This window comes from Mus musculus, chromosome 19, assembly GCF_000001635.26.
Source record: "Mus musculus strain C57BL/6J chromosome 19, GRCm38.p6 C57BL/6J".
NCBI classification, from domain to species: domain Eukaryota; kingdom Metazoa; phylum Chordata; class Mammalia; order Rodentia; family Muridae; genus Mus; species Mus musculus.
The window spans coordinates 47,339,868-47,355,350 of NC_000085.6; the positions used below are offsets into that span (position 1 = coordinate 47,339,868).

The 15,483-nt window shown below is 52.5% G+C and overlaps 1 protein-coding gene across 3 annotated transcripts in view; it reads right to left on the bottom strand.

Annotated features, from left to right (window-relative positions):
• Sh3pxd2a (SH3 and PX domains 2A) overlaps positions 1–15,483 on the bottom strand; it is a 204,439-nt gene that overhangs the window by 79,694 nt on the left and 109,262 nt on the right. For all 3 annotated transcript variants that reach the window (XM_006526669.4, NM_001164717.1, NM_008018.4), the window contains exon 6: positions 3,573–3,601. In XM_006526669.4, coding sequence (XP_006526732.1) covers positions 3,573–3,601 — 29 coding nt within the window. The remainder of the gene's footprint in view (positions 1–3,572; positions 3,602–15,483) is intronic.

Below are 15,483 nucleotides of genomic sequence, written 5' to 3' on the forward strand. Positions count from 1 at the left end.
TCCAAAGAGGCAGCGATCTTGTTTATAGAAACAGGAGCAAAGAAAGCCATAAGGCGATATACTTTCAAATCCATCAGGTAGCAGGCAACAGCTGCATGGGGGAGACGACAGGGTGCGGTGGAGGCTCTGCCGTAGGTTTCAGAAAGTACCTGACAGTATTCTTAACCCTTTGGTTGGCGGAAACTTGGATCCTGTTCATATATCCCAAACGATTTACCTAATGGTACCAAAAATGTTAAGTCACATACAGAGGGGGGCAATAAATGGCTATGGGTGAAGCTAAAGGTAAATCAAGATAATTAGGCACTGGACTTGCACCATCCCAACTCTCTACACCATTGCTGTTCTCATCAGCCCACAAATCAGCCTTTGCCACCCACCATAGCTTCTTTCTAGGATTTCGAGTGCTAGTTCAGAGTCTCATGTAACCAAGGCTGGTTATTATATGTCCAAAGATGCCCTTGAACTTCTGATCCCCCTGCCTAGAGCTCCTGAGTGGCTAGGCTGCAGGCACAGACTGCCAAACTGGGTTTATTCGGTCCTGATGATTACAGCCTAAGGGTTCATACATGCCAAATAAGTACTCTGACTCGAGCCCTGCTTTAGCAGTTCTGAGCAGGGCACAGCGACAGGTACCGGCTCACCTGAGCACGAGGCAGGAAACCTGGACCCTATGACCAGACCACTTCTAGAAAAGTGTCCTTGGTCCCAGGAACAGCAAGGGTCTCCTGTGAAGGAGCCGAGTTTTCTGGAACTAGGCGGGAAAGCAGACATGAAACAGGATTCCACATCCCCAGTGTGAGCAACCCTGGGCAGCTTCACTGTGCCGTGGGCGAGAGCCCTAAACCTGGACTCTGACTCTGCGTGTGCCCGGGAACAGTCAGTGATTTCTCCTTGCAGTGTGGCAGAGCAGAACATGAAGAAACATGTGAAGAACATGTGAAGAACATGTGAAGAACATGTGAAGAACACGTGAAGAACACGTGAAGAACATGTGAAGTTCTGGGCACGGCGTGCTCAATGAGGAACACTTCAGGAAAGCCTTCTCTGCTGCAGAGAATGATCTAGCCACACTCAGACACTAACCTATCTAGTCTTCATTACTGCGATGGAGGTGTGTGCTAGCGTTCTCCAGAGGAACAGGCCAACACAGTGTGCACATAGAGGGGGAAAAAAGGATTTATTTTAGAAATTGGCTCACGTGACTACGGAGACTTGGTGAGCACAAAGTCTGATGAGAGAGCAGGCAGGAGCCTGGGAAGGAGCTGCAGCCAAGTCCAAAGGCAAGCTATGGCAGCTCTCCTTGATGGTGGGTGTGTGTGTGTGTGTGTGTGTGTGTGTGTGTGTGTGTGTGTATGTGTGTGTGAGAGAGAGAGAGAGAGAGAGAGAGAGATTGGATAAGGCTCACCATTTTAGAGAGGGTAATTGAATTTATTCAGGGTTCACCGACTTAAATCTTAATTTCATTAAACAACATCTTACAGAAACATACAAATTAAGGCCTGACTAAACATCTGGGCAAGATGGCCTACCTAAGGACCTATGAAGATAGCTATTTAAAGTGGATGCAAATATCCCTAAGTTACAAAAGACAGAATAAGTACTGAGAGGGAGACCATCTCCCAAGAGTCGCAGGGGAAAGAGCCTGGCTCTGAATGCCTGCTGCCTGGCTCCAGCCTGGCACTTTAACCGCGACACTAAGTGGCCATTACCATAAGCATACCAACGTAAATTCAATTTCCTCATCTGTCTTTTTCCTGGATGGAAGTGGAAGTCAGTGAAACTGAGAAGTCATCCTGGGGAGGTTATGGGGGAGGCACAGGGCCCCACCTTAAACGAGTGGACCACGAGGACCATGGGTAACCACTACTGCTACAGTATTTTATATAGTACTATACAATATTTATAATATAAATATATAATATTATGCTATACCTAGTACTATATGTTATTACATGGTGGTGTTATTAAGTGCTATTCTATATTATAGGCTATTCTATATTACACGAGGCAGGTATTATCATCATTATTGTTTTAAACACAATGAAGAAACTACAAGAAACTTCCCAAAACCAAGCGGGACCTGGCGTTCAGAACGCACTACACTTGAACTTCAGACAACTGTCGTAGTCATCAGAGCCCCAGGTTTGCCCCTCCAGCCCTGTTCTCTTGGCTGGAAGTGTTGATGACAAAACTTTTTAGGCTCTTCACTCTCCTTTTCACAAAAGGAGATGATGGCCTTCTGCTTCGGGCATAGCTGAGATACCCTGGCACGGCTGTTAGACAAGTACACACACACACACACATCTTACCCTACAACTAAACAAGCTTGAACAAGTTTCAGCCGATACACGGAGGACACTCAGCCTCTGCACACAAAGATGCAGACACAGGTACTGCCCAGTTATCAGGAGGACCACCCACGTCCACTCAACCTAACACTTGGCCTCCCACACCCACGGATGCGACTTTGTTCCTCCCAATAAGCTGGTAAGAGAGCACTTGTACTCCCAGCACATCCCACCCTGTATTTACAAGGACACAGAATACAATTACCTCAATTCCTACCCATCACGGGCAGCACACAAGCCTCTACTTGGTCCACAGACACCCCGACCCCCGACCCCGGCATTGGGACATAGGGGCCTGGAACGTGAGCTATTTGGACTTATCTCCAAAAGTAAGACTAGACTCTTCGGAAGACTGTCCATGACGCCCTGCCACACAGAAAACACATACGCCAACATAGCTTGCTCCGTCTGCCCCAGCCCTGCACCCCAGAACTCATCCCACTAATTTAAAAAGATCGCCCTCCCCCCAAGTAACTACACCCCGCCCACATCCAGGCGTGTGCCATTTGGGAGAGTCTCCCGCACCCAGAAAGAATCTTCTAACCCTCTAGGGACAGCCTCTCTGTCAGAGGATAACCTCACTCTTGCTCTTGGGGAGGGCCTATACATACTGAGGGTGAGGACCCCCTCCTACGTCTCTGCAAGCCGCGCGGGGGCAGCAGATCCACTCCCCAACACACACACACCACCACCACCACCACCACCACCACACACAAAACCCGGAGCGCAAGCTCAGAGCTGGGGGAGGGTTCAGGTCCGAGGTATGGTGCAACAAACCTAAGTCTCTCAAGAGCGACCCCTTCTCAGTCCCCTCTCACTTTCCCACGCAAGACCCTACATATCCACAAACTCTTCCACCGCAGCGCGAAGGACGCACGGGAAAGCCACAGCAGTATCCAGCAGTGGCTCCTGCAGCTGGGGTGCAGGCTCCCGCTGAAGATGCTGCGGTGGCTTCGACCCTTCCTGAGACACCCCTACCTCATGCACCCCCCACTCCCATCATCCGGGAGTCAGAGGGACTAAGGAGGAGAATGAAAGTGTGAGTGGCAGAGAACTTAGAGGGCAAGGGTCAGGGAGGGGGCAATGGATGCATCCCCCAGCATACAGGACCACGGTGCCAGCAGGCCAAGCAAACATTCCCCCTCCCCCGAAAGTCCTGCGCAGGATCAGAGAGGGACGCGTGCAGGCAGCAGGGAGGTGAGAGAGAAAAGACTCCCTTACCTGATTTCCTCTTGGAACTGCCATAGTCTCTGAAAAAGAAACAACAACAGATAGACATGGTTAGGACTGGCAGGGGCTCGGGGCTGCAGCTGTTGGGGCGCCCACCGGCGGGGCTGCGCCGCTCCCGGTGCCTCTGCTCATGTGATGCCGCGGCCGAGAGAGCGGCGCGCTCCGCAGTTGCACGCACTGCGCGCAGCGATACCCGTCCGCCCGCCCCGGCAGCCCGGCCTCCCCAGCAGCCCGGCCTCCCCGCCGGCGTGATCAGCCTCTTCGCCCCGCCCTGCCTCTCTGCAGCTCGAACCCGCACCCGCACCCGCGCCCGGACCACGCGCGCCCCAGCCTGCCCAAAGGCTCGCCTTTCCCTAATCCTCACTAGATCCTGTTAGAGAAGGTTCAAGTACACTTGCTAAACAGGGGAACTGAGGCTATCAGAGGGTGGGACGCTCCTGATACTTTGCGTTGCTAGCCCAGTGGCATGCTCGCTCTCTTAAGACCCTTTGATTCAGTGGCACCCTCTCCCAGGTACCCAAGCCCTCACCCCCTACCCCCAAGGCATTCTAGCTGCTTTGAACTACTCCATCTTTTGGGACTGGCACAAGTGATGGGCAAACATTGCCTGCGGGAAGAATATTTCGCATCTGCAGTTCTTTTTCTTTAAAGGCTAAGGGCGACACTGGGCATTCCGCTCTGTGGCGCACGATGCAGGGGTACCTAGGAATCGGAGAGTGGTAGGAATGGCGAATGAGCTGCTAAAGTGAGCACTGGGTTTGAATCATGTCATTTAAAATAACTGTTGGTAGCCTTAGGCATATAGCTCCTCCCATCCCCCATCTGCCCTCTCTGCCCTCCAAGGCTCCCCTAGACCTAGACTCTGTATCAGGCAGAGGCAGACTCCCCAAAGCTGGTTGCTCCTGCATCTCCATTCCTTCGACCGCCCTGGCCCCAGTCTCATGTATTCTTAAAATCTGAATTCTGTTAATGCCCAGGAAGTAGCCCAGGGGTTAAGTCCCAGCTTGGGACTTTTCTGGAGAGGAATCTTGCCTTCCTGGTTCCTGAGGACCAAAGAAAATGCCACTTGCTAACCATTTTTTGGCCAAGCCAATTAGCTAGCTGGACCTGCTCCCTGGAGGAGGGTCTCACTGGAGAAGGTCAGGCGGGTGGTCTATAGGAAGGGACTCTCAGCCATGAGGAGAATGACTGCCTACCCACCCAGGGATTCGGGCACTGTCCCACTCCGTCTCCCAGCGGCTGGCAGGGCCTGGGAAGCTGCACTTCTCGTTTGGTACTGAGACAAAGTCTCACTGTGTGGTCCAGGCTGGCCTCTGCCCTCCTGGGTGCTGCGATGACAGGCCTGTGCCCCCTGCCTTTCTTGCCCAGTTTGAGAGCCCCACTCTGCAGATGAGGCTCATTCACTGCCTAGCATTGCCCAGAGTGAGGAAGGACTTGAGGTTCCTAAGTCCCCAGGGAGAATCAGATCTGGAGAGCTGTTGGGGCAGAGGTTGTACTGTGCGGCCTCCTAAAAGACTAGGGAGGGGGAGAGCTGGGCTTGGTGGCACAAGTTTGTCCCCTATCACTCAGAAGAGGGAGAGGGTCTTACCCTGCGTCCCTTGTTTGTGGTGACTGGTTTTATGTCAACTTGACACACACACACAAAAAAGAGTCATCAGAAAGCAGGAAGCCTCAATGGAAAAAACACATCCTTAAGATGAAGCTGCTGGCAAGCCTGTAGGGGACATTCTTAATTAGTGATTGATGGGGGAGTGGGAGGGACCCAACCCATGGTGGGTGGAGCCATCCCTGGGCTGGTTGTTCTGGGTTCTACAAGAAAGCAGGCTGAGCAAGCCATGAGGAAGCAAGCCAGTAAGCAGCATCCCTCCACGGCCTCTGCATCAGCTCCTGCCTCCAGGCTCCTGCCCTGCTTGAGTTCCTGGCCTGACTTTCTCCAGTGATGAATGGTGGTGATGTGGAAGTCTAAGCCAGATAAACCCTTTCCTCCCCAGTTTGTACACGATGTTTCATCTCAGCAACAGTACCCCAACTAGGACACTTGCAGAAGCAGAGGACAGACTGGCAGAGGCTGTGCCCTAGGTTGCTTGGCAGTGCCCCCTTGATGTTCAAATGTGGGGGGAATTCCCAGCAAGGAAAGGGTTAAGTGGTGGCTGTCACCCACCCAGAGATGGAATTCCTTTTCCAGCTCTTCCACTAAGACTAAGGGGAAGGGCAGGACCCAGCTGGCAATTCAGAACCTCCATTTTCCCAAAGGGCTCAATTGAGTTCTGGGACTCCACAATCCACTGGCTATTCCCAAGGCTGCCAGTGGCCAAGCAGGAGTGGCCCCCTCACTTCAATGGCTACCTTCTCCTTGCTGAAGACTGCCTGAGATTATCTTTGAACTGGTTAGCAGCCCGAGTTGGGAGGCAGACAAGCTGTCCCACATGGAACAGCAAAGCTGAGGAATGAGGTGTAAGTCACATGTCTTGGGTGCCTTTGTATCAAGCACCACACTAGTGAATCTCAGGCTGACCATTCAGTAGAATCATCTAGAAATCTGGCTAGAGACTCAGGGCGGAGCCACCTCAACCCCACTTGGTTGCCTGTGCTTTTAACAGGCTTCCTCAGGACTCTGGGGCTGGGCCAGGGTTACATAAGCAACCCAGCCACCCCTTTGGAATGTTTGTACGAAGTAGGAGCAATGTGTTCAAATTACCAGACAAAACCTCTAGCTTTGTCCTATGATCAGAGTCTGGAGCCCTCACCCAGGGTTCCTGGATCTCCCTTCCTATAGATATTATGCTTTTATGCTTTTATCGTGCAGGAATTATAGATACTTCATCATCCCAAATCAGGCATCGAGTGGGTGTGGAGTGGGTGTGGTTGGGTTGGGCCCCAAACTGGGAACTTGTGTTCAGCTCTGAGGCTACACCCAAGCCCTACCCTGTGCTGGAGCAGAAGGCAGCACCCTGGGGCTGGCAAACAGGTGGGTACAGAAGGAGACTGAGTCTCGACAGTGGGGGCAGCCAGGTCATAACTAATTGGTAGGGTGGTAGTTAGAGGAATATATAAGGTGCCTGCCCCCAGCCCAGGGAAGGTGCTATCCCAGCAGGAAATCTCGAGGATGTTTCCTGTTGGGCATCTTTCAGCAAAGCCATTCTGTATTTTTAGCTTCTGAATATACTGAGAAGCAGCTTAGGTATCTGGGACTCCCCCCACCCCTCACATACCAGGCAGGATAGGAAAAGGCAGGGCTCTCCCGCCTCAGGCACACCCACCTCACTGCCCTTCAATCAGCCCTGGCCTGACGGGACAGCGGGCACCCTCTGTTAGGGTTCAATTCCCACTTGACCCGATGGCAGTCTTAAATTGGTGATGGCAGCTGCTGCCCTGACTGTGTTTCACTCCCTGGAAGTCACAGGTCCAGCCTGCCTCTGACCTCCTGCTGAATCACTGAGGCCCAGGGAGCCACAGGAAGACTCAGAGGAGGGAGGGGAGCATCTCCCTTCCGCGACGCCAGAAGCTAATGTAATTGGAAAGGACTCCCAGGCTCCATCAGGGTGTTCGGCCTTTTAGCTGTCCAGGGGTGACTAAGAAAGACAACAGGCACCAACTGTGCTAAGAAAATTGGAGTGTGGGACTTATGGGGAACCAACTGGGCAAACTGCGACTGGTGGTTCCCTGTGGTCCACAGGTCGGTGGTAAGAGAAAAAGCCATGACCCCCCTACAGCTCTCACCTGTGCCTGCAAAAGGAAAGACACACGCTATCTCTGGGCCCTTCCTGGGGAGATGCCATGGAGTGCATGTGAGGCCACAGCCTCTCGTTCCAAGCCAGGCTGCTTGCTGTGCTGGTGACCCCTTCCCCTTCTGCATGCACAGGACGAGAACAGCCACAGTCACAGAGCCAACACCCAGGAGGATGGAGTACACAGTGGTGTTATACAAGACTGTTAAGTGCTGTCATGGAAGCCAAACAACAGCCATCTTTCGAGGTTGAGCTTTGACTGTTCACATCCCTTATCCAGGGTGGGCAGGGTCACGAGACCCTCTCCTGAGTATCCAGCTGCTCTGGGTCCCCTGCTGTATGCAACTTTGCCCTAAGTGCACAGAGCCTGAGGGAGGGGCTTGAGTGTGTAGACCCAGGAAGACTAGGGAGGGAACTCCTCCATCTATGTGGCTCTGGGAGAGCCATCATCCCTGCAGGGTAAAAACTTTCTGGTGTGGCCTTTTGAGGAACAGCACCCACACTCCAGAAAGTAACCCCCAACTTATGCTTTGTAAGGAAACCCAATAAATGCACTGGTTCCCCAGAGTGAACAACGGTGGACTCGTGCCTGGACTTGTCACCTGGGCCTTAAGCGTAGGGGTGTACAGGGCTGTCTTCCCCTGGGGAGTAATTTAAGCAGCAAGTGTGCTGGAAAAGGAATGGCCTTGTGATTAATGTCAGCTGTCAACCTGACCGACTCACTCACCCAGGAGGCCACCCTCCGGGCACACCTTTAAGCTGCTCTCCAGGTGGCAAAGATTCCTTTAAACGTGGGATGCTTAGCTCAGGGAGATGGCTCAGTAGGCAAAGGGGCTTGCTGCCAAGCCTGATAAACCAAGTTCAATTCCAGGGAGCAACATGGCAGAAGGAGAGAAAATGGCTACCAAAAGTTGTTCTGACTTCATATAGACACATTCCCCCCCCCCCCCACCGCCATATTAAAATGTAATAAATAAGCCAGGAAATGGTGCACACCTTTAATCCTAGCACTTAGGGGCAGCACCATTCTGTGGACTGGGGACCCCAGAGTGAATAAAATTTGTGTGTGTGTGTGGGGGGGGTGGTATTTTATCACAGCCTGAGGAAGAGTAAAACATTCCCTCTCTATATACCACACTCTTGGAGATTTCTAGCACTTGGTCTTCAGTGCTGAGAGGCAACTGGAGCTGGTGTTGATCCATTTTACAGATGGCAAGACTGAGGTCTGAAGGCAGCAAGTAGCTTGCCCAGGATCCAGAGGTTAGACCGACAGCCTTGACCCACAATGCTCTTGGGACTGCACCAGGGCCTGGTAAGAACCAGACCGCAAAAAGAGGGCACACCACCAGCAGGCTCTGGGCTCTTCTTGGGAAAGGGAGGTAGGTATTCACCCTGTCCATCAAGGTTACCAGGGAGACAGAGGGAGGAGCCAGGAAGAGCTGCCTAGGTAGGTGAGAAAAGTCAGGGAAGGGAGGTCCAGGGTGGCCATGAGGAAAGATGCTGGATCCCTGGCAGGTAGAATTGGCAGCGAGCAGAGCAGCCTGAAGCCTCCCTCCCCATCCTCCCTCCAGCCCGAAGCCTCCCTCCCCATCCTCCCTCCCATCACGGAGTCTTGGCACGGAGCTCAGACTCGCACATCCATGCCCGTGTCCTTGCCCCGCTGTCTGCTGTCTGACTTTGGCGGCGTGGCCTGGGGTGCCCGTCTGTAGGTCTGCTGCTGCTGCTAAGAAGTGCTCAGGAGAAGCAGCCTTGCCGCCAGATGGCTGACTTGGGGTGACTTTGAGAGTTGGGGCAAGGCACTTCTTAGAATAGGGGGGGCCGGGGCAGAGTGTATCATAGGGACCCTTGGCTGAGGCCTTACTCTAGTCCAGGAGAGACCCCCGGTGATCTGGATCAGGCACCAACTCATAAGCACGATGTAGGCTGGTGCTGTGGGACCTTAGGGCCTGTGCAGGCAGCCACTAGGAGAGCCTGGCTCACAGGTTTGCGGTGCAGGTGGGTCCCAATGCCGCACAATACATCCAGGAAGCTAACATTCGCAGACAGCCCAGCCCAAGGGTTCCGGGAAGGGGGTGACACTCCAGGCGGGGCTGAAGTGGGCCAAGGAGTGAGGGGTGGGGTAGGCTGTAGAAGCAGGGACGACCAGCAGAGGTAAAACTGGATAAACAGGTGGTGTGTGAACAGGTGGACTGTGGAGAAGCAAGATGGCTGGGCTTGAAGGTCCAGCTGTGACATCCAGGAGGGATTAGGGGCAAAGCTGGCAGCAGTCTGGGTGCAGCTGGAGGGGAACCTTCTGGAAAGGTAGACAGCTAGAAGATGGAGGAAGGAGAGGCTGTGCCCAGTGTGCCCTGAATCAACTAAACTAGTTCTGGGCTCTGCTCTGACAGCAGGGTTGGTGGCTACGCATGCTCAGCCGGGTACTGCCGGGCACAGCTGTATCCCCCACGTGGAAAACAGGGGCAAGGGAAATTAGGGCCAAAAAAGGTTTTGGCTTTGTTTGTTTGCTTTAATTAAAGAATGCTGGGGTGGTCAGAAGACAAAGCCAGGCTGGCCTCGAACTCACATGTGGCTGAGATGGATGACCTTGCTCCTCCTGTCTGTGCCTGCCAAGCGCACCTACCCATCCCCGGCAAAACTAACGCTCGTCAAATGACAAGCCTTTGTCTGTCAGTGAGCTCTAAACTCGCTGTGGTGGATGCCAACAGGCACTGTTAAAGCGTAAAATAGACTAGAAACTGTCAAAATTGCTTATGGTCAAGGTTGTTTTGTGAAATTTCAGATTCAGTAATCTGTCTGTCTGTCTGTCTGTCTGTCTGCCTCTTTGTGTTGGGTTGTGATGTGAGATGTGTTTCCTAATTGAGGGGGTCTGTGATGGTTTGTCTCTTCTTGGACCAGGGAGTGGCACCATTTGGAGGTGTGACCTGGTTGGAGTAGGTGTGCCACTGTGGGTGTGGGCTTAATATTCTCACCCTAGGTGCCTGGAAGTCAGTCTTCCACTAGCAACCTTTGGATGAAGACATAGAACTTTTAGCTCTGCCTGTGCCATGCCTGCCTGGATGCTGCCATGCTCCCGCTTTGATGATAATGGACTGAACCTCTGAACCTGTAAGCCAGCCCCAATTAAATGTTACTTTTATAAGACTTGCTTTCGTCATAGTGTCTGTTCACAGCAGTAAAACCCTGACTAAGACAGAAGTTGGTACCAGGGACTGGGGTATTGCTGTGATAGGCCTGACCTTGCTTTTATTTGAAAGAATGTGGATTTTGGGACTTTGGATTTGGAAAGCAGTGGAATGCTTTAAATGGGGCTTAATGGGTCATCCTAAAAGGAATATGGAAGATAAGACTTGCCTTGGTCATGGTGTCTGTTCACAGCAGTAAAACCCTAAGACAGGGTCATTTTAAAAAATACTGACAAGTTTTCTGGGCTTTGATGTCCCCATCTCAGAGGACGGCTACTCCGAGAAGTCGGCAGAGATGCCGTGAGACTCTGACTCTGCCTGAGATCCACACAGAGAAAAGGAACACGTTCTTCTAGAAGCCAGTGAAAGCATCCCATCGAAGGGGCTCCAGGTCAACTGAGGTCTGCAGATCTCGGGGAGCGCTCCACCCCCCATAGCCTAGAGCTAGGTCTCTGCTCTGGCCTTGGAAAGCCTTTGCACAGCATGGTCTCAAGAGGCAATGACCTCCGGGCAAGACAGAGGGAGTGTGGATACCATTCTATGCCCCCATTTTGCCCCAATCTAAATTGCCACACTGAAGGCTCTGTGTCCAACAAGAATCTGGCCTTTCTCTGAAGGGCCTTCGTTTTCCAGGGTCCTGAGAATGGGCCTCATTGTGACCATGTGGATTTTTTCAGAGAGGCCAGATTCGTGCTCTGGGCGAAAAAGCTGAATTCCTGGGGTTAAGGAAGGGGTCTTGGGTCCTCCAGCCTGTGTTCTAGAAAGGTTGGATCTTATGACCATCACAGACTTCAGAAGATATCCCTACACACGAGGTACGGGGAGGGGGAGGGAGAGGAAGAGAGAGATTTTGTTCATCTTCTAAGAATCCCAAAGAGTCTCCACTGTTCTGTCCACAGAGAGAAGTCAAAGCACTTGTGTGTCCGCCTCCTCCGACTTGTCCCACAAGGGTGGGCACAGGCCCTGGATGGACGGCTTCATAATGCCTGGGCCTGGGAGCAACTAGTGAGGAGGGAGAGTGGGCGGGCCCAAAGCCTGCTGCAGTCACCTGCCAGGTTGGAGTTCCTTGAACCTTCTGTTATGGAGGGGCTAGAACAATTCTTGCTTTAAAAAGTTGGGGTCAATTTGGGCAATGCATAAAGCTCTTAGCATGGAGTTGAGATCCCAGCTGAAAGCTTGGGTTCATAAGAGGGGCCAGAGCTGGCTGGTGGCCCTTGCTCAAGAGAATGGAGCTGTAAGACACTGGCTCCATCACACAATGCCAACCTAGAGCATGAGAACAGACAGATCTTGATTCTCACCTGTGACCTTCCAAGGAGTCACACCCAGAGGGAGAGTTGGGAGAGAAAAGATCCACAAAGCAAATCTCCTAGCAAAGGGACCATGGGGCAGGCCCACTGCTGTGGAGTAGAACAAGTTCCGCCATAGGGCGCCTGACACTCTGCTGCCGAATCGGCTGGCCGCTTCCTGGCCATAGGTGATTCGTGGATTTCTGAAGGATGCAGAAGTGTTCGGCCACAAAATATAGCAATGGGGTTCAACTGTGAAGTCCCCACAGAGCATGTCAAAGAGGCCCCTCCTCCAGCACCCCTCCATTTCCATCCATACTACGTTCTCTGCCATCTACCCACCAACACCTATCCATCTTCTGCCCTTCACCTGTCACATATCCCTCATCCACTCTTCACCCATATCTTAACAGAGACTCATTCCCGTCCCTGAAGCAGGCGCACAGCAGAAGACACACTGTCCTGCCTTAAAGTGTGCACCATCTAGTTAATAAGTGAAGACAAACATCCAAGGAAAGAAAACAGAACTCAACTCGTGATTGAGTACCATAAAGCGCTAGCAAGAGTCTACTGTATAGGAATCCCCAGGGCAGGGAGGTCTGAGTGGCCTGGGGTAGTCAGGGAGGGCTGCTTGGAAGAGGGAGGTACTGGGGCCGAAAGCCTGAAAGGGAAAAAATGTTTAGGAAGTTAAAGCAGGGACAGGAGGAGGGAAGCAGGGATGCATGACCGCAGGGGCAGGGGAAGGGGCAGGGGGAGAGGCAGGAAGGGGCAGGAAGGGGCAGGAAGGGATATAAACAGTGTGCCTGGGTCTCAACTCAGTCTGGTTTCTCTGTTTAGGTGACAGAGTATGGAGGTAGAGGGTGCTACTAACCAACTGCCCCAGGCATATCTACAGATGTTCTGGTCTATGTGGTACGCAGGGCAGACATAGAGGCCCACCACCACGTGAGTGCCCATGAAGACTCCTAACCTCCCAGCCCTGACCTGATCCAGCGCCTCAGCCTCCGTGCGAAAGGTGGGAGGTAGGCAGTCCCCAAACGTCTCCCAGGTACGTAGGCCACCTGGGCAGCCCTGTCAGGGCCAGGACCCTGGAGGTCACACAGGCATCTCTCAGGGGGACTTAGACCTTACATCACAAAGACACAAGCACGAAGCATGCAGGCCCCATGCTAACTACTTTACTGTGTCTTCAGGACGCGTTTTAGTCTCACTTTATTGCTGCAGCTCAGAGAGGCCAGGACATTCTCTTGGTGTCCCACGGCTAGTAACAAGGAAGCAAGATGCAAACTTAAGAGCCATCTATGCTTATGACCATATGATGCACACCTACAAACCGTCTCTCTGGCGTGTCACACCTTCAAGGCTCAGCCTGACACAGGCTTCTCTTCCAGAAAACCCTCTTAAGCTTCCGACCTCCAGGGACAGAGGGACAGAGTGTGCTCCAAGTCTGCCGCCAACACCTAGAGGCACATTAACTGGAGCTGCCCAGGAGATTTCTCTAGAAAGTTGGTAGTGGTCTTTATTGACACTATCCAAAACAGTGGCCAAGCACCTATGACGGCCACTAAGTACCCCCACATGTGACTGCTACTTCAAAAACCTGTGACAGAGCTGGGTGTGTCATGACATGCATTCCTAACATGGCCTTGGGAAGCAGAGACAGGAGGATTACTGCAAACTGAAGGCCAGCCTAGGTTACAAAATTAAGACAGTCTCACAACAACAACAAAAACCAGTTAAACACACACACACACACACACACACACACACACACACAAATCATGATACAGTGAGTCCTTCCATGCTTCAATTCACAGTAACAAAACAAACAAAACAAAACCAAGGAAAAAAGCCTAGAGAATTTGAATTTTACTTTTTTAAGACTCTACCTTAAAGGAGGGACCACAACGGCTAGTGATTTCTTTACTGACCTCAGATATCCCCTACAGCGCTTATGAAGTAGTTTCCTCCTAGATTAAACTATTCCTTTTTTTTTTTGTTTGTTTGTTTGTTTGTTTTTTGAGACAGGGTTTCTCTGTGTAGCCCTGGCTGTCCTAGCACTCACTTTGTAGACCAGGCTGTCCTCGAACAATTCCGTTCTGCAGAAAGGCTCCTTAAGATTGAAAGTCAGCAACTCAAATAGCTTCAGGAAGTTCCTGAAACTGACCAGACTCACTAGGCCCCTCCCCCATCCCTAAGAGTAAACAGTAAAGAGAGAGCCATTCTCCCACAAGCAGAATTGTAAACAAGAAGCAGAGATTGGGCATGTAGCCTGGAAAGAAGCAGAGGCCAGGAGAGTTGTCTGGAAGAGGCTTTAGCCAAGTGGGCCACCTGGAAAGGACATTCTCCAACCTGTTAAACTGTCTGCAGGGTGTGTGCTGTGCATCAGATTCCTAGCTTTGTGAGCTGTCACCCAGGCCGGGGTGGGCTTTCGTGATTCATCTGCCTGTGAGTCATTCCTGCTCCTGTAAATAATCCCGCACCCATATTTCTGAGCGTAATAAAGTACGGAGCTACCTGCTAGGCTCGCCTCAACACAGTCTTCCTCCCCCTCCCTTTGCACTGCTGGCCACTCTGCACTGGCCCCATGGTTATTGTGGTGGAGGCTTTTTAGGGGAGCCAAGATCCATAGGCAAACTGATAGCATCGTCTGAGACAGGGGACTAAAGGTGGGCACTGAGGGGGAGATGAGGTTGGGCTGTGGACAGGACGGACCTGGGAGGGATGTAGCTAGGCTGAGATGATAGAGCATCTCTGCACAGATGGGAAGAGAGTCGGACTCTGTGGGTAAAGCACTCTGCCGAGGTCAGAGGGCTGCTAGGTTGCAGAGTTGGGGGTCCCAAGACCCCTGTGATATGGCTGCCCCTTTGCTTTCAGATTTCCCAGGAATCCCCTCTGCTGTGAGGCTGCCAGGCCTCCTTGGGGGCTCCTGGATCCCAGGGAAAGGGAACGAATGAATGCCAAGTCTAGATGTCTTCAGTGTGTCAGGCCAAGAGGCGGACTTAATGAGGCCGCTCCACAAAGGGGCAGGCGGCTGCCACATTCCACACAGTGGGCTCAACAGGCAGGCCAGCGGCTCCCAGCCAAGGGCCTTTGTGGCTGGGGAAACTCAGCAAAGAGCCTCCCCACGCCAGCTTGGGGGCTTCCCAATGTCCTACCGACTGTGTGTGTGTTACATTTCTGAGCGTGTCCAAGTGTAACTCTGATGGACCCCAAAGGCCAGTCCAGCACTGGGGTGTCAAGACTTAGTTTTCAGGCCTAGCTTTGCCTTCTTTATGCCTCAGTTTCCAGGATTAGACTGGGTTTTATCAGCTCTAGGTCTCCCACAGACTTGCTTCCCTCGGGTTCTGGAGCCCAGATAGGGGCAGGAATGGTGGCAGTTGCTATTGAACCACCCTTCCCACCCCCATTAAACACTGCCTTCTCAATGGTGGGGAGACGGGAAGAATCCCTCATTGCTGTCCCGATTACCGATCCCAACAGTGACAGGAGCCCTACATTGGTCAAGTGTTCCCGCCATGTAGCTTCGAAACCACGTCTCTGACAGCGCTTGGCTCACCGTGACATGCCTGTGGTAGATATGCCTAACCCCATTCCCTAGAGACTCCCCAGGAGGCTGCTCCCCACCACAGCCTCTCCTGTATATGGGCCCCATGGGTTCTCCAAGGCCCATGGCAGGAGCCCTCCTGGACTGGATAGCTGT